The sequence below is a fragment of the Pagrus pagrus genome, assembly GCF_965226575.1.
Source record: "Pagrus pagrus genome assembly, chromosome: 8".
NCBI classification, from domain to species: Eukaryota; Metazoa; Chordata; class Actinopteri; order Spariformes; family Sparidae; genus Pagrus; species Pagrus pagrus.
In genome coordinates this window covers 18874618-18894634 of record NC_140192.1, presented here as the reverse complement: position 1 = coordinate 18894634, position 20017 = coordinate 18874618, and the positions used below count along the sequence as shown (strand labels likewise).

General features: G+C 39.9%; 1 protein-coding gene across 2 annotated transcripts; it reads left to right on the top strand.

The window, feature by feature from the left end:
* Positions 1–755: 755 nt before the first annotated feature.
* piwil2 (piwi-like RNA-mediated gene silencing 2) lies at positions 756–18894 on the top strand. Of its 2 annotated transcripts, none has more exons than XM_084360450.1 (24): positions 756–902; positions 2711–3170; positions 3272–3377; positions 4304–4418; positions 5234–5412; positions 5639–5729; positions 6192–6302; positions 7337–7454; positions 7682–7803; positions 8313–8393; positions 8486–8599; positions 9703–9891; positions 10074–10158; positions 10610–10702; positions 11041–11181; positions 11825–11938; positions 12183–12371; positions 13282–13383; positions 13490–13606; positions 13894–13982; positions 14314–14419; positions 14957–15210; positions 17129–17236; positions 17931–18894. In XM_084360450.1, exons 2-24 carry the CDS (start codon positions 2745–2747, stop codon positions 18085–18087), a joined length of 3207 nt encoding a protein of 1068 aa, XP_084216576.1. In that variant the 5' UTR covers positions 756–902; positions 2711–2744; the 3' UTR covers positions 18088–18894. The 2 variants fall into 2 exon arrangements, with proteins under 2 accessions (XP_084216576.1, XP_084216575.1); XM_084360449.1 differs by having other exon boundaries at positions 756–906.
* Positions 18895–20017: the final 1123 nt, after the last annotated feature.

The following is a 20017-nucleotide window of genomic DNA, read 5'->3' as shown; positions in this document are numbered from 1 at the left end:
GTGTTGCCCATAGCAAGAAGGTCCTGGGTTCGAGACCTGGCTGGTGCAGGGCCTGTCTGTGTGGAGTTTGCATGTTCTCCCTTAACCCAAAAAAAGTTTAATCGGTTAATCGGTTACTCTAAATTGTCCGTAGATGTGAATGTCAGCGTGAATGGTTGTTTGTCCCTATATGTCACTCCTGTGGTGGCGACTTATCCTGTCCAATGTCAGCTGGGATCAGCTTCAGCCTCCCCGTGACCCTGAAAAGGATAAGCGGTTTTAGATAGTGGATGGACAACATGTATTGTAAAATCTACAAAAAAAGAGATAGTTTCATTTTTGTACAATTCATTTTCCTGTGTAAATATTGCACACAAATATATGAGTGCTCAGAGCTCTGACAGTCAAAATGACCAACAAATTGTAGAGTTGTATCTCACATTGATCAGGTGCATGATTGGGTTAATGTGTGATGATAAATGCAAAAAATAAAAAAATGTCATCATCAATAACCCAGCAAAAGACCAAGTGCAGCATCACTGTCACTTGGCTAATAGCAAGATGTAATCATTTGATCATGATTTAATCATTCCAGAGCCAACCTGGACTGCACCTCATGCGTCTGCATTACAAGTCAATTACAGGAAATGCAGGTCACTGACACTGATGCTGATAATGTGCCACGGATTCCCCACGATGTTACACGTGGTGACCACCAGAGGGCAACAAAACAATACTCCTCAGCATCATGTACATGAATGATTACAGATTGACAGGTGCAGTAAACCAATGCCTTGCTGCAGCATCAACTGATTATCCAATAAGGGCGTGGGAGGGAGGTTACCATCGCTATCAAGTCTTTCTTTCTGGAGCAATTTACATCGACTTGACATTGCGCCTGGTTGGAGACATTTCCCTCGACTGTATGTAAGTCCTCTTGCTGTAACTTAATAACTAACATGTATTCTTGTTTGGGGAAACATATTTCTGAGTTTTCTGCAACTATTTTGGTCGAATTTATTCTGGAGTGGTTGTCACCCTGGGCTGTGTGTAATGTACATTTTCTTCAACACGTGTTTAGTTAGCTAGCTGACTTACTGTTAATTTAGCCAGGTTGCCAGTGGTGCCATGCCAACAATGTATTCATTTAACGTATTGTTTCGTGTTGGATAGCATCGTCAACAAAGTTAGTTAATGAGTGGATAAGTGAATAGGACTTAACGAGCCGACGAAATCAGGCGCCATAATGTCTACTTATAGCCAATTAACGTTAGCGATAATAATGGCGCGTTCCTTTGTACCTGGAACTGTGGGGAAAAACCTCTCCGACAAGGAAAAGTGCAATGAAACGGCCATCAAAGTTGGAAACTCGGGCAAGATCCGATGTTTTACATCTTCATCACTTTTAATACCTAATAGAGTGTTTGTGAAACGTGCACAACTTTTGTAGTTGCCACCTCCTTTCTGTTGATCTGTACTCAATAAAGTCTCTTGAGGGTATGCGTTAGGAGCCGACGTCTCCTGTCTGAAATTCCGACTTCCGACTTGCCGTGAACGCACCATTAACGTGTCTTTTTTAGGCTTCATGCTAGCTAGCTTATTTACCATGTGGTCTCAGCAATACTGTCTTTTTTATTTTCTCTCCCCTACACATTTCCACCTTGTTAAAGTACCTGCATGTCAGTAGATTTATAGAAGACTCCTTGCTGGGTGTTAAATATTTGGGTGAATTTGACATTTAAGTGAGGTTTTTTTGGACTAGCAGAGTACACTATGACAAAAAATAATCTGATCTGTCTGTATTTTATGTTGGGTATGCTTGAGTTTTGTATTTAACCTTACTTCTTGCCATGGCTGAGTAATTATTGTACAGTGATGTCAGTTTAATGCATTTTGGGGCCTTACTATTAACATTACATACCAAAAATGTACTCTGCATCTTTTAATCTCCAGTGGTCTTTACTAAGGAGAAGCAGGTGGTTTAATGTAATACTCATCTTATTTTGATGAGCTTGCAGAAAGTGTCAGGCTCACTTGTTTTTTCGTTGACTGTACAGTCAGGGTCGACAAATGGGTTTTTATCAAGGCCAATAACCGTTTCTAGTAATCTACGAGACCGATAAATGATTGTAACTGATGTACATGTACAGGAAAAATAAAAATCTTAGTCTCAAAGTCGAGAATAATAAGTGATGGAATATAACCAACTACAATTTACTCAAGTACTGTACTTATGTACAACCTGGAGGTACTTTGCTTCAGTATTTAATTTTTCTGCTATTTAATACTTTCACTTAACTTAATGTATGTGACAACCTTAGCAAGCAAATTCAGATTTTTCAATGCTGATCTGCGATTACTTGTGACAGACAGTTTGAGTTGTGGACACTGAGCCTGCTGAGTGGCAACTACCAACAGAGAAAGGATACTGCATCAGAGCCAAAGTAGTGCATTTATGATTTTTATTGTAATTTATGGGGAATCGTTCACTAAAAACACAGATATTGATAATTATTACAAAGCTGAATATCGGTCTACCCTTCCTGTACAGTGTGCTCAATAAAAAATGTTAAGTTGGTAAATGAAAACTGAAATTATGGCGTTTAGTAACAACAACCAATGCTGCCTGACAGACTCACCTCACCATGCATCATATCCTTAGGTAGCTATGATTAATTGACTTGAAAACCCCTTAGTTAATGACTTTTGGACTGTGTTTTTCTCCTTGCAGTTAACCTATTGATGTAACATCAGCAGTGGACCGAATGGATCCAAACACGCCTCCTGACCTCAGTGGTATGACGGGCGTTCCTTGGATGGGACGCGGAAGAGCACTGCAGCCACAGGAGCCGGCTGTAGGACGTAGTAGAGGGCTGCCGCTCTCTACGGAAGGACCTGGTCTAGGACGAGCCAGAGGTTTTCTCACTCCTGGCGATACCCCACGAGGACGAGGAGTAGCACTACCCATTGCTGAACCTGTGATCGGACGAGCTAGGGGGCTGCTGCTGCAGCCTGATGATGGGGGATTCAGCCGAGCCAGAGGGCTTCTTCTCCCAGCAACTGAACCAAAGGTAGGGGTGGCAAGAGGTGCCATCCTGCCAAGTCTGGAGCCGCAGCACCGACAGACACCTCCACCTCCACCTGAAACCACAACGCCACATCTCACAGAAGAGACCTCGGCAAAAAAAGAGGTTAGGGTCAGAAATGTGTCTTCATGCATACACAGTTGCAGTTATTTTATAAATATGATAGCCCTACGTTAAGAGTTGCTAAGGTTTTTATCTGCTTACAGGTTGACACGCCCACCCATGGTCAAACATCCGTACTGGTCTCAATGTTTAGAGGAATGGGCATCGATCCGTCAATGACATCATGGGGAAGAGGAACACCACCAGTGGGTCTGTACTAAACAGAGCCGGGCCCAACTACTGTTTGGTTGATGGTTAAACATATTGCATGCTGCTCTGACAGTGTAAGAAAACAGTGCAAGATGTGGCAGGGTACAGGTGGCATGTCATCCAAGGACAACTTCTCTTGTGTGTTATGATGATCATTTGAGAATCATGAAGCCATAGTACTCAGTAATGCAGTATCTTCCTCAGAGGGAGGAGATTATTAGTTACACTGCATAAAGCTTTAGCAACCTCTTGTGGCACAAAGTAATTGCATTTATTCTTGAGTGTTTTAAAAGTACCCAGGTTTTAAAAGTACTGCAAACTCATCAATATGTATATACATTTTATTAGTTTACAGTTAAATTACAAATACATTGTCACATCTAAAAAATTATATAATTTGTGTTAATTAAATACTATAATATTAGCAGAGAGAATATATACAATAACATGTTTTATTCCATTCCACTGTGTGTGTGTGTGTGTGTGTGTGCTGTCAAGTAAAAAGCTGAAGGAACTGTTTGTTTTTTGCTATTTCTAACTGTACAGCACTTAAACCAATTGTTGTTGTTTTAGATGTGCTTTATAAATACATTTGGATCTGATTTGGAAAAAGCCAGGGTTGATTGGGTCATGTCAGAGCCATTCTTCATATAGTTCATGCTGTCTCTGACCTCTCGCTCTCCCACACGTGCATGCATTGTTTTCTCATTGTCTGTGTCTGTTTGATGAGAGTTGCTTAAAGGACATTTAAACATCATTATCCTTAAATTGGGTCTAATGCTTAATGTCCCCTGTTCAGCCATGGTAGAGAGGACAAAAGCAAACTTCAATGGCCTGACATGCATTGATCCATTCAGATCAACAATACAGGTTTAACCCATGTTGCAGAAGATCCATAAAAACTGAGCAGTTTAATTTTGTTACAGGAAGAGGAGCAGCTGGAGATTTGGGAGATGTGAAGCTGCAAAGTGCTCCAGCAGGTCCACTCAGCAGCCAGGAGAGCTTTGGCCAACCTGAAGAGTTGATCAGTAGAGGCAGCAGGTAGGTGGCAGAGAAGCAACAAGATGCAGTGTATTGACTGATCTACACTAAATATCAGAAACACCTGTCAGCCCGATGCAAGAAAACATACAGTACATCCATCAAAAATGACCACAAAGTTGAATCAACATTCTCTAAAACAAGTTTTAACAAAAACAACCTTTTATGAAATGTAATGAATTATTTCTCGGCTGTTTAAGTGCATTGGTTTTAGTTGGGTGTGTCTAATAAACTGGTTGCAGGATGCTTTCCAGCCACATTTGTCACTCAGCTGTCTCCTGTCCATCTCACAGAACAGATGCAATTCAGTTTTAATCATGCTGCTGTCTACACCTACTGAATGCCTCACTAACACTTAAAGTATGCAGCTGTGATCTGAATCAGTGTTTTTTTTATTCAATTCTATTGTCTCTAATTTATGTATGCTAGTGCATTTCGTTGAGCCGTGAGGTGCTGCTTTTAATTTGTAGTTGTTGTAAGAGAGGTGTCTCCTTTACTGAAGTGGTGCAGAAGTTTGTCTGGAACTTTTGTTTCCATAAAATTAAAGAGCAGCTTTCAACTGGAGTTCACAAATATTATAGAGAGACAGATTCTTACAATGGTTGGCCGTAAGTTTCCCTCAGTAAATATTACTTGTAAATCTAGTTTGAGCGTATCGTAGATTTCTTGTTGGTCCAAAAATGTATGCAATAGAATCAATATAATGTGATCAGTATTTGGAGATATTTAGCCAGGACAAATGCAGAATAAAAAAAAGATTTATATCATTTTCATAAGAACTGAAAAAACTGGTATGCGACCCTGGCCTGTTACAGTTTCCATGGCAGAGGTTTGTTCCCTCGGACAATGGTGGGGCTTGGAAGAGCAGCGATGCCTCAGCTTGGAGTAGGAAGAGGACGCGCTCTACCCCCTCCTTTTACTCCGGGTCCTGTCCAGTCCCTTGCTCCAGCGCCTGAGGAACAAGCAGCCTTACAGTCTCAGACTTCCCTCACAGGTAGACAATCTGATGAACAAGTGATTCTGATAATTCATGAAACACAGCAAGACATAAAATGTTTCCTTCTCCTTCCTTCTTTTTCCTTCCTCCTTTCTTTCATGAATGTTGTAAAGAAAAAATTCACCCCAAAAATGTTTTATTCTAATGTGTGTTTTTGATGCAATTACTTCTGAAGTTCTGGAGTTCTGAAAATGATAGATCTTAAAATGCAAATAATGTGTAGGGACCATGCCCCCAGTGCCCACCACTCAAGAAGTGCTGGAGCTTTCCACTGTCGCACCAGCAAAGGTGGAGTTGAAAATGGAGGCTGTCCGGTAAGTATACTTAACTACTTTGCATTTACCTCTCAGGGCTTTGACACCAAGCTGACCTCCAGCAGCCATTATGTGTCTGTAGCTGCGCAAGTCTATAATATCAGATCTTAATTTGTGCATTGTCATTACATTACTCATCCAACTTGTTTTTTTTCTTTCTGTCATCTGACCTACAAGTAAAATGTTACATTCTCTTATTATTATACATAAAGATGTACAGTTCGACTTTGACTGTTGTCTTTGTGGTGTGTTCAAGTGCAGCATGTTACACATGCAAGGCAATGCCATACATTTGATCAGCCCTTAACAGGGCTGGTTCATTGAGATCACCTTGCTTTGTCAGGGCCATAATTCACTTCCGATTTACAGAGATGTCAGACTCATTACTACAAAGTAAGTTACTGTTGCTGTGTCTTGTGCTGAAATGATCTTTTCGTGCATGTATATTCTCCATCTGGTCAGTGAGCCGATTAATAAGGCTGGAACAAAAGGAGCTCCTATAACTATTGCTTCAAACCACATCCCGATTCGATGCAAGAATGAAGCTGTTTATCAATACCATGTTACATTCACGTAAGTATCATGTGTGTTTCCTTTATTTAGCAACCATTCAACAAAAATGGCCAGTGGAAAAAATGAATGTGTGACGTTTTAGCCACCATGTCTAGTGAAACATAAGAATTTGCTCTAATGTTATAAGTTGATTTACTTGTGAACCAAATATGAACATAGACAAACAAAGCCAAAATTACACAGAAGCATTGCTGTCAATAAAATCCCAGAGGTGACATGCTTTGTGCTATAAGCCAACCATTTGTTTATTGCTATTTATATTGTCAGTTTATTGTGGTAATTAGGGTTGGGCAGATGAACGATCCCATGGTCCATCACTGATTGCTGACAGCCATCGACTACTAGTCCCTGACCATCGTGATATCGTGATTCAAAAGGCTCCCCACCAGAGAGCACAATTAAGTGGCATGTCCCCTCAGAGTTGCTGTAGGGCAAGAGTTGTTGCTGTTGTATGTGATCTGTGGGGAATGGAAATGAAAAGAAGCATGTTGCTGCACAGTGCACTAACATTACATCTTCATGTCCCGTTTGATTTTTCTTATTAAACCAGCTCAGTTAGGCGAACCCAAGACACTTGGTTAAATTTGTGGCAGCAGTGTTTCTCTTCCTGCGGGCTGCTGTTTCTCTCAGTCATGCCATTTTTATGCACAGTTTCCTGAGCTTAGCTTTCTTAGTCGACCAACGTTGTTTTATGCATATAAGGCTGAACAAAGCTAAGTTACGGACGTGGTGCGGAGACAAGGGCGCTTTTAAACCTGGCACAGGGAGGTATGTCAATGGTAACCAGAGATAGTTTCATGTCAGAGCAATGGTAGGAAACGGCGCCGGCTACAGTGGTGAGCTGATAAACAACTGCTGCCTTATGACAACACTGAGGGGACATGCTGCCCCAAATGCGTATTGTCCATGGCAATATCTCACAATAGAGAACGTCATATGCCAGTTTGGCGGACATCGCCCAACCCTAGTGGTAATTGTGACTAAAAGTATTGTATGAATGCTAGAAGTTGTGAATTTTCAATATTATTTTTCAGTCCAAATGTTGAATCAATGGCAATGCGTTTTGGCATGATGAAAGATCACCGCTCGACCACAGGGGAAGTAGTAGCTTTTGATGGCTCCATACTCTACCTGCCTGTTAACCTGAAGGACGTATGTATCACAAATATAAGTTGTGTGGTTTATTCATGGTGTGGTGTGTTTACTGTCTTTGTCCTTTGTTAATTTAAATTGTTTTGTATGTACATGACTAAATTCCTGTGGCTGAAAACTACAAAATAAAAGTTTTACAGTTTAAATGCATTGAGTTTTGTGTAAGTCACATTGCTAAACTTAGCACCAGATTCCTTTTTGTTGCTTAATATATGGATGACCTACAGGTGGTACTCAAGAGTTTGAGACGGACTGATAATGAAGAAATAGAAATCAAAATCCAAATGAAGAAGATTTTGCCACCCAACTCGGATCTGTGCCTCCCATTCTACAACGTGGTGCTCAGAAGGTATTTAAAGTAAAAAAAAAAAAATAATTCTTTGGTCGATTAAGTTTTTGATTTTGTATAAATTATCAGATTTGAAACAAATCTGAGTCAAAATGCAAATCGGTAGTGTTTTTCACATAGTGAACAAAAGCGATAATGGCAGTCATTTTCAAGCTGTCAGGTTAAGAATTTAGAATGATGTGCTGCAATTGCCCACCATCCACTAAAGTCGACATGATGTTAATGAAGTTTTTTTCTATTATGTATTTTGTAATCACCTTGTCCATTATTGTTTCGGAGTTGTTTGTGTTTTGACTAATAAGTTAATGTCCTGTTCTTCCTGGAGAACCTTCCTGTGTGATACAAAGCCAGACTTCTTTAGAGAATTGAGCATTTTGCTTGTTTTTGTTAAAACCCTTTAATGAAATAACCTAAGCAACCATAATTATCTCATTATTCTACCATCATGTTGGGATGGATGGAAGGATGTCCACATGACCGTATGTGACACAGTGTTGTTGTTTTTCAAGGGTGATGAAAGTCATTGGACTGAAGTTGGTGGGTCGAAATCATTACGATCCAGAAGGCGCAGTCATTCTGGCAAAACAGGGGTTAGTACTGAGTTGTATCTTCAGAGGCCCGACACCATCTAATATCATGGCAACTCTAGTCCATTCATTATCCTTCTTGTGTGTTTTTATAGGCTGCAAGTATGGCCAGGCTATTCAACCTGTATCAAGCGCACAGACGGAGGCCTGTACCTGTGTGTAGATGTCTCTCACAAAGTCTTGAGGAACGACTCCGTGCTGAATGTCATGTGAGTTCAAAACGCCTCTCAACAGTATCATGCAATAGTTACAAGTTCAGAGATAAATTCCTAGTCGCATGTAGGGAAACGTGATGGCTCTAATATCACAGTATTTCAGGATATTTCTGCGATGACGTTATTTTTGACTATTTGAAAAAAGACTGACATATTTTTTGTTCAGAATTCAATAGCTGTTAATTTCTACCTTTTCTTAGGATTTTTAACTCTCCTCATACTCTATCTGTCAGATTTTTGTTCTCATCATGCTCACCTGCTGGAGGTGGTGAAATAAGTTTGCTTTATTGCCCCCTTTTGTTGTTACGGTCTTGTTGCACTTACATATTACAGTGGTATGTCATACATCTGACTTTTTGTAACCAAGCCACTTCCACATTACTGAAGTTGCTCCCCTTTTTGGAACAAGTCCTCCACAAATGTTGCTGTCTCACTTTCAGCCATGCTTGTTGTTGCTGTGTGTAACGGTCAAACATTTTGATATGGCACACCCATAAGTGACTCATAAGTCAAACATTTAGTTTCATCAGCAATCACTTGTGCTTAATTCAAAATAGGTCTGGGATTGCATCATCCATTGTCAGTGACTGAGTCTTATTTAAATGTTGGCATTGTTATTTGCACTATTGTTTTCTTGGCTTAGTTTCCTCAGCATAGCCAGCCAGCTAAATTCATTCAAGCTTCAGAGGCAGAACGCGGCTTTCACAATGTTTCTCCGTGGACAGAAAATGCTAATTCAGTAGACATCGTCATATTTCTAAAAATGAGCTGGTAGGAAATCTGTTCTGTTGGACCAGAGTAATAAAATCAAAAGTGCATCATTTATTCTATTTGTTTTTCGTGCACTGGACATTAGTTTATCCCATTACTGAGCCACACAGAGCTATATAGATGCCATGCTCTGTGATACAGTCATACATAATTAAATACCAGTCTGTAAGATGTGACGTTCTTGGTGCAGCTGAGGTGAGTTGGAGGGCAGTGAATTGCCAAATGCGGCCGTTTGTTGCAGTCTATCTATTGCATCTATATATTATTCATAATATCTGTTGGAACATATAAGAGAAAATTGACCTTTGGCTCCTGCTTGCTGCCAGGAACATGTTGTATCAACAGAGCAGGGAGAACTTCCAAGACGAATGCACCAAAGAACTCATCGGCAGCATCGTCATCACCCGCTACAACAACCGCACCTACCGCATTGATGCTATTGAGTGGGACAAGTCACCCAAAGACACCTTTACTTTGATGGATGGCACTAAAACAACCTTTGTGGAGTATTACAGGTTAGACTTGACAAAATTTATGTTTTTGTGTATTGAAATGGTGACTGTTTCAGAGTGGCAGTGAAAGTCTAAATTATATCTAATTTGTTGGTTTAATAAGTGTTTTATTTTTTTATTTATTTATTTATTTTTATTAACACTTACTTCGTCATTGCATTACATGGGCTTCCATCTGTTAACAGCAAGAACTATGGCATTACAATCAAGGAAATGGACCAGCCTCTGCTCATGCATCGCCCGAAGGAGAGGGCCAGGCCAGGAGGGAAGGTAAAACTGCTCTTCAGTTATTTTAACATAATAATATATGTTCAAGACACACTGTCAGCTGTGTTTCTTTTTATAATAATCTTAAGATCCTTATTATAGACCAGTCAGCCGATATGAAATGAATTCTTGCATCAGATTGCCACCTAGTGGCCAAGTCTTGCAATCTATATTACAGGACTTCAATTGCACAAAATGAAAATAAATGCTTAACAACAACTAAAATAGGTTTGTCATATTAAGCTATTGCACATTTTCCCGTGTGAGAGGCAATCTGCTTTGGATGAACAACCTACTCAGACTTCAGTTGTTTCATATACAAATGTAACTTTAGGTTATTTAGTCCATCAAAAGCATAATGATTCAAAGAGGTAATTACAGTAGAACAACAATATTATATGAGCAGTAAACACTTAGCAGTGTAGATCATTTTTTTTATGCTGGTTTATTGCAGCAAATCATTACTGGAGAGATCCTCTTGGTACCAGAGCTTTCCTTCATGACAGGAATCTCTGACAAAATGAGGAAGGACTTCAAAACCATGCAGGTACATGTGATGTATCAACACAATGTTCTTCCTCTTGTATCTTCAAACACCTACATTAATCAGCTGTAAAGTTTAGACGGTGTTCCTGTGTTTCTAAACAGTATAAAGAATGGTCATTCTTAAGCAGTTGTATAAGGTTTGTAATGAATGTTGAATAAAAAGGTTCACACCAGTTTGGGCATTCACTATTATAATGTATTGCTACATCAACTGTTATCAAAATCACTATTTCTAAGAAAGTACATTTAAGCCCTAAAAAATTGTGTCTGAATGCATTTGTGTATAAATAAAAAAAGAACGCATGGAAACTGACTCAGTGAAGATTTGATATGTTGTAGGAGGTGACCATGCACATCAATGTGAGCGGTGAGCAGCACACCCACTCAATTAAACAGCTTCTGAAGAACATCAGCACCAACCCTGAGAGTCAGAAGGAACTCAGCCGATGGGGACTGGAGATCAGCTCACAACTCTTGGTGGTGAGGCTCTGCAGCTTTTTTCAGATTCAACTTTGAATATTTCATACAAAGCCTATGTTTCACTTCCGATAAACACTTTTGAAGTTCATATATTGTAAACAATGCAGCTCACAGCTTTCTCACAAGACCAGGGTGTGATGCAAAGTGTCTTGGTCTTATTTTAATATAATAAATGAAATGTTTGTGTAATATTGTGATCCTGCTTTTCAGTCCAAGAAAACAGTTGATTCAGAATGAAAAAATGTCAGTCTACAAAATGCATCAAATATAAAAGGCTGTTTGAAGTCACTGTAAGTTATGTTTGTTTAGAAGTCAGGGACAACAATCCTGCTCAGAGCCCGTTTTAGTCTTTAAACAAGGTCCTGACTTAAAGGAAGTCTGGTCCTGAGGAACATGATTTTAAAACATAAAGTATAAAAATGTGTCGGATATTAAAATGCTGCTTAACTGTCAAATGGGTGCATAGCAGGTAGGTAAGCAGGAAATATAATCTAGTGTTTATATGTTCTTTATTGCTTGGCTCTTGTGTTTTAAATTTCACATGTCGTTAGTATATTTGATTATTTTTAGTTAATTTTTTTTCTTGTAACCACACTTCCTTTTGTTCTTACAGTACATTGTGTATTGGTTTTGTCTCTTGCAGGTCAAAGGCAGAACTCTACCTGTTGAAACCATCTGTCTGCAGTCTTCATCATTTGCCACAGGTGCTGATTTATCCTGGTCCAGAGAGATTGTCAGGGATGCTTCAATCAGCTCTGTGAGTCTTGGTAGATAAATCTCTGGTGCTGCCTCTTCATTTTTAATTGATACGATTTATGTGTAACGTGACGTATAAAACTTTTAAACCTATCCCAAACTCGACCTGCAGTGATGGTGGCCACAGCTGTTTTCTGCCCTCTGCAACCACCAGCCTGCAGCCACATTAGTTATTTTGGCTCAGTCTCAGAAATGGCTGCAGTATTTATTTGTTTCTTCATCAACTTGATCCATCTTACTCTTAGATCCCACTGAATATCTGGGCCATCTTCTACCCTCGCCGCTGTGCAGAAGTGGCAGAAGAGCTGGTATCCACCTTTAAAAAGGTGGCTGGGCCTATTGGGCTGCGACTAGAGCGGCCCATTTGTGTGGAGCTCAGGGATGATCGCACTGAGACCTACGTCAAGAGCATCCACTCTCAGCTCACCAGTGAGGTATGACATAAAATATATATGTAACATTAACATTAGTAGCTTGTAGTGTAAGGAGTGACTTTATACTACTTGCATCACTCATGGTGTGTCCACAACAAATGTTTGTCATGCTCTCCCTGCATGTTTTTTAAGCTGATGGTGACTGATGCTAAAGCTCAAGTAGTCTGAGTGACAGCCAATAAAGAGAACAATTCACTTTCTGTGCTAATTGACTTAAAAGCCTGTTGGAAAACATATTTTACGGTACAAGAGTAGCACACAGGAGCAAGTGCATGTGCTGCGATATGTAGTCTTAAAATATGATTGGCATTTCACTCAAGTAAACATACTCTGAGCCACATTGAGGTTGTTTGGCTATGTAGTGTTTTTTTTGTTATAGTGTCTAAAAGTAAATTATGTATTAATTAATTTGTGATTGGATAGATAATGCATAAACATCCTTCTCCCTGCATTCACACTCAACAAATCCATGTGACTAAATAGCTCTTGCTGCCACTAGATAGCAGTTGTTGTGTTGTTGCTGTCATGTTAAAGTGTCTGTTCTGTCTCTATTTGTAACTGTGTAGCAGTGGTTGCTGCAGAAACGAGACTGCAAAATGGTTTCAGTCTGGTTTCCTTAGGCAACCTTAGCAACTGCTGGTGTCGGGGCCCTGAATGATTTTGCATGTTTGAGTGTTTAGCTAATGAGTTTTTGAGGTAGCACCATGCAAACTGTGACTAAATTCACATTATCCATTTTGCATTATCCATCTTTCTTTGTCATTACTAATGAATGCTGTGATGTTTGGCACAAATGAAACATTTAAACGTCAATACAAATTGGACAGTGTTGTCTGGTACCACTTAACGAAGCCTACAATGTAAATGCGAATCCACCCTGTATATGTTGTCATTTCTTCTCTGTTCACAGCCTAAAATGCAGCTTGTAGTGTGCATCATGACCGGCAACAGAGACGATCTGTACAGTGCCATCAAGAAGCTCTGCTGTGTCAAAAGTCCCATCCCATCCCAGGTTTGTAAAGTTTGTCAAGTGTATCTGTATGATTGGTTTAGAAATAAAGGAAAATGGAGTATGTTGACATGATTTGTTTTTGTCTTTCTTTCTTTTTTTTTTTCAGGCCATTAATGTGCGGACAATTTCCAAGCAGCAAAAGCTGAAGAGTGTTGCCCAAAAGATACTCCTGCAAATGAACAGCAAGTTGGGAGGAGAGTTGTGGACAGTCAGTGTCCCTCTGGTAAGTGTCATGTCTTTACAGGTGTAGAAAGAAACTCCTTATCTACTGGATCTGTGGACGGTTTTGGGACAATATCTTTTACTGTGAAATTTCTTGGTTTTGTGACTATATCGTGCGCACTTGGTAATAACGGTGCACTCGCTCATTCCTTGTAGATCCTTTAAACTAAGCATAACATTGCTTAATTGATGGTACGTTGTGAAATAATGTATCATATTCTAATGAGAAATTGATCACAGATGTTGTGGTTCATGTAAAAATAATGAATGTCTGCCTCACTTTAATAGAAACACTTAATGGTGGTTGGAGTGGATGTCCACCATGACACCAGCAAGGTGCATCAATCAGTCATGGGCTTTGTTGCCAGTGTGAACAGGTAAACTTTCTTCCCCTAGTTTTGGTTCTTGTTTGGATTAATCATTTCTCAGTGGTTACTCAAAATGAATTCATGTGGAGCTCAAAGCGTATTGGTGTGTAACTATTTTGGTTACTACCTACATAACTGCCACACACACAGCTTTGAGTCCTTTCTTACATGATGAGACTGGCAGATTATGAGGTTGTATCTGCAGAAAATCTATTGGTACATCCCCACAATACTAATAAAAGTAAAAAATCTTTAGTTTTAGAGAGTAAACATTTTTTTCACCCTTTCGTCTTGTGCAATTTAGTCTCAATAAAAATGCATTTGCTTTTTTCTTCTCCAGTTCACTGACCCGCTGGTACTCCAGAGTAACTTTCCAGACACCCAATGAAGAGCTGATCAATGGCTTCAGAGTTTGCTTCCTGGCCGCATTGCAGAAGTACTACGAGGTAAATAGTACAAGCTTATAATACCTAAAATGTGTTGTAATCCTGTCAGTTGTTGTGGCACTGTTTTCTGCCACTGTACTGAGGTACACCTGGTCACTGCTTGCTTCTGGTTACTTTAATCTCTGACAGCAGTTTGGTAAAATGTACACTAAGTTTGGAGTTAGAGACATTTTACACCAAAATATTTTTACCTCCCAACAGTACTCGGCTTAAGTACTTTAGCATTTAGCAGCATTTAGTGTAAACTGTGTTGTCACATTAACTGCAGTTTACTGTTAAAAGTAGCAATTTATAAAATATGGCCAAAATTTGAGTTTAAAGCAGTAAAAAAAAAACTAACATTATCACACTGTCAAGCCCTGCTCTAAACCATACCTCAACCTTTCAGCCAAGACTCACAGATGATGGTGATGGCTGTTCCCTCCCTGGTCTCTGTTTCATTGGGTTCAGCAACTTCATAAAACACCCAGTGGGGGGCAGGAGTGCCATGCCATAACTTAATGAATCATTGGCTTTTGTGTATGTTCTTTCGTGCAGGTCAACCACAACCTGCCAGAGAAGATTGTGGTGTATCGTGATGGTGTGTCAGACGGTCAGCTGAGGATGGTTGAGCAGTACGAGATCCCACAGTTAATCAAATGCTTTGAGACTTTCCCCACCTATGAGCCCAAGCTGGTCTTCATCGTGGTCCAAAAGCGCATCAGCACTACCCTCTACTCCTGCATGTCCAACAACTTTGGGGCCCCACCTCCAGGAACAGTGCTGGACCACACGTTGACCCAGAGAGATTGGTCAGTCTTAACGTATCCAAGTGAATGAGTTGGTAATAGATCCTCTTTTCAACTCTGAGGCTGGGTTCAATTTGAAGGCTTATCCGATGCCTAGATGGTAGCCAGCTGTTTGTTTTTGAGGCAGGATTTTAAAACTTTTGAAAATGATCAATGCAGCAGTACAGTTTGCACAATGCAGACCTGCCAACATGTACGCATTTTTCGTGCTCGGCACGCATTTTGACCCTTAAGTACGCTTGTACGAATTGCTGCTCTCCAGGTACGCATTTTGTTGCATCTCGCAGTTCGCCGGCTTCAGTTTCTATGTAAAATCAATCTCTGAAGTTGATTCTGCCGCTGAGCCGCAACAATCTGCGTGTAAGTGGAGTGAAAAGCTTTTCGCCAATCAGAGCGCTACATTTCAACACCCTCGCCCACCTGCCCCTCCGAGACGAATGCTGCGCACGTTCAATTCAATTCAGTGCCTCAAGCAAGCCAGGGTGGCTGGATAACCGATCCCTCTTCGCCCGCTTGCTGTCACTGCTAATCGCCTGCATCCCTATAGTTCTCAGCCAATGCAAACAGCATTGAAAAGGTAAAATTAAGACGTTGAGTTTACCCGACGGTGTTGTTAACCACTCGTCAAAGTCACTGTGTGTGTGTTGCAAATAGTATTGTAGCGCCAGTCAAAATTAAGGAAGCTTTTACTGGTGGTGGTCTGAAGTATTTTATTCCTCGAAGCAATTCTTTATGACCAACAAAAACAACGTAAGAGCTAAAATAAAAACAAATAAAAAGCCATTAGTCCATACATCTATAATTAGTCTGTGGCATTTAGCTTTACTTTACAATAAACAAACTTTAATTTCAACACAAACATAAATGTACCATAAGCCTTTACCTTGTTGCCACTTTCAACCGGGCTAATAATTCACTCTTGTAGTTTAGTTCAACACCAGGGTTTCCCCCAGAAGACTTGTTAAGCCCGGTGGTAGGGTGGCCCACCAGCGGCCCAATGGTGCCCGAGTGTGTTTTTTTGTGTCAGGGGCCTGACCCTGACCATTGACTGATGGCAGGGCCCTATAGGTAACAGATTCATTAATGGAGTAGTAGAATTTAGAAGGAGTGATTCCATAAGGCTTTAAGATCAATGTTAAAAGTTGACTGGAAATTTGAAAATATTATCATTTATCATGTTTTTATTATAATACATTTATGTAACACCAGGTCTTACAGATTGCACTCTTGAAATGTTGTTCAAACAACCACAAAAATAAATAAATAATAAAAATACTATTTAGATAAATAATATCAACTGTCTGCACTAAAAACTAAAAAACAACTGCCTGGTGTCTCCAGAGATTTTTATTTTTTTCCTTTAGAGATTTTTACAATCTGGAGTCACGCAAACATGACCACACGTCTTTTTCCGGTCAGTCGTCATGGAAACGTGACAATCACGGATCTACCAAAGATACTCTGTAATCTACTGTTTGGACCAGAGAAACTCATAAAATTTCTTCAAGGTTGGCAGGTCTGACAATGCAACAAGTTATTTTACCTGGAATGTACAATTATGTCTAGGATTGGTCAACCAAATGCATTGAAAGCTGAAATTAAACTGCTTTGGTAAAAGGTGAGCCACGATCAACTCGCGCATTAACTTGCATAATGATCCTGTGTTAGTTGCACATTGGGGACAGAACCCAAACAATCACAGTTAGCCCCATAAACATCAGTGAAAACGCTGCATATTATGACACAGCATTGTTTTCACTCTGAATCCAGCCTTGGGCCACAGGTGGCCTGTTTTCTGCTTTCATTAGCTTTGACACCAGCAGTTTAGTTGAAGAGACGATGTGTTCATATGGATGCTGTTTTTGAACACTCACTCGAACATCGTGGTCTGAGATGGTTCCAGTCTTTTTTTATTTTTCAGGGTGGACTTCTATCTGATGGCACATCACATTCGCCAGGGCTGTGGACTTCCAACACATTACGTCTCTCTGTACAACACGGCAAACCTCACACCAGACCATCTGCAGAGGTAGAGATAACTACCAAATGTTCCTCTGATTACTGGTATACATTTAAAACTAGTTATCTTTATTGAGGTTCAATGAAACAAAACATTGGTTGATAAACATAAAGACTTAAAGACTATCATTACGTCAGCATCTCATGGTGGATTATTAGACAAAAACAGCTTCATGTTGTGTATTATAAGCACATTTCCATATTTTATTAAAATACCTAAAATGCTTTATTTCTCAACATTTGAAAAATGTTTACAATTCAGGGAATGTAAACTTAACAAGCATTTTTCAAACATTTGGATCTCACTGTATCACCTGTATTCAGGAGGATACAAATGAATAGGGCTAGGCAATATTATACCATGATTGTGATATGAGACTATGTACATCATCACAGATTTTTGGATATCATTGTCTTCTGATATGGCGTAAGTGTTGTGTTCCTGGTTTTAAAGGCTGCATTACAGTAAAGTGATGTTGTTGTTATTATGTCATTGCATTCATATTACAGATGATTATTTATCAAAATCGTATTGTCCTAATATCGATATCCAGATATGTATTGTGTATCGCAATATAGCTTTGAAATATTTCAGTATTATTTTTAAGGTCAAACTGCCCAGCCCTAGAATTAGGTTTTAATGCAGCTGTTTGTTTGTTCAATGCCGAAACACATTTAACATTGTTGCTTTGGCCCCACATCAGGCTGACGTTCAAGATGTGCCACCTGTACTGGAACTGGCCGGGTACCATTCGTGTTCCAGCACCATGCAAATATGCCCACAAACTGGCTTACTTGTCTGGCCAGTACCTGCACTCTGAGCCGGCAATACAACTCTCCGACAAGCTCTTCTTCCTCTGAGCTGCACCAGTTACTGCCACAAACATACTGCTCAGGTCACGGCAAAACAAACAGTGATGACAAACCTTACTGAATGACAAGCAACTCATTTGAATTAATGAGTGATTCATTATTGACATGTGGCACTTCAGACTTTACAGTTAACCGTAGATTTCCACGTAGGATTTGCATATTGATCAGTACAACTGATGTTTATGAGAGGGTTGCCTCAGTTTTCACATCTTGATAAAAGGACTGGCATCGGGATTCCACCAGGCACGGCTGCTTCCTGTTCCTACTGCAACCTGGTTTTGTTTCATTCCCCACTGGCAGCAATTCAGAAGTGGAGCGTTGTGTTGGCCTGATTTTGTGGATTTGCTCAGATTTGTTTGATTTGTTAATTTTCTTGACTTTTGTCAACCAAACATGGGTAAGTAGGCAACATAGTGAAATGTTTTCTCTTTTTGAATATTTTTTAAATTTATTAATTAATTTATTTTTTATTTTGAAAATTGATGCTCTATGCAGTTCCCGTGTTTAACTTCCTGCCAAAAACACAGCCTTGCTTGGTGGAATCGAGCTGTAACTATTCCTGTGAATGTAACACTGTATTGCATTACTGCAGTAACTCCTTGATGTAAATCATACAAGTTTTAATTTCAAGCCTAGTGAAAAAAAAGTAAAACTGTTTAGTTTGAAATGAGCACTGGCACAAAGTTTGCAAAGTTTAGAGTTTTCAATGTTTTTGAGCTACTGTTCTTGTTCTGTTCATGTTCAGACCTTTGTCTGTGACAGATTTTGTACTTCACTAAATCACTTTGTACAACATGAGTCATTTTTTTCTTCGTCAAACTCTTAATGGGGTGATTATGATTGTGTAGCATAGTGCTGCTGCTGAGTATGTCAACTTTTCATACATGTTAATTAGAGCCCGACCGATAAAGGATTTTTAAGGCCGATACCGATACAAATATTCAGTGATTTTAAAATCCGATATTCCGATATATCGGCTGATAACTGGACATGGTAGTCACAAATTTTGTCATGCTTATTTGAGTTAAGAGAACTGATGGGGATGTTCTTTTAATTGTTAATTAAGCAATGTATTTCTCGTGACAATTGCCAACCTACAATGAACACACTTCAACAATGATCTTAGTCGTGGGTAACTGGTTTGCTCTGCCCGACTCTGGCTGGACCAGCTGGTTGTCGGGTTTGTGGCGTTCTAAACACGAGTGTTGCCAACAGGGACGTTGTAGAGTGTCCTCTGGTGGACTAAATATGCAACGCCAACACTCATAACATGGTTGGAGGGGGTTTCGTCCGTTTTTATTTTATTTTTTAAATATTCATTTATCGGCCATTATAAATGCCGATACCGATAGTTTGGAAAATGCCTAATATCGGCCGATAATATCGGCCAGCCGATATATCGGTCGGGCTCTAATGTTAATTGAGATGGTCATCCTAACTCTACAGGTCTATGCAAGGGCGCAATTTCCACTGGGGACAGGGGGGACATGTCCCCCCAACTTTTCAAAATCATGTTTTTGTCCCCCCCCACTTTTTACAGTTTGACAACAAACAGTAGGCACAGGCTGTAATTGCAAAACAACAAGAAACCCTGCTTATACTGACCGCTCGGAAGCCCCCCCTCCCTACGTGCTCAATCAAAGACACAGACAGGACTCAGCACAGCAGCAAAAAGATGACAAGGAGCCGACAGCTCAACTTAAAGTCCTTATTTGGAACGCGACTAAAAAGGAAGAAAGAAAATGTGGGTTGATTAGTCATGACTGGTATTTCTAACTTTACTCTATACGCTATTGTAGCTAATGTTAGCTAACTAATATGTTAAACCAGGCGCTTAGCCATCTCTGTTTAAAACGTGTATGCAGCGCACTGATCACACAAGGAAGAGAGGAGGTGAAAAGAGACAACACCGTTACCT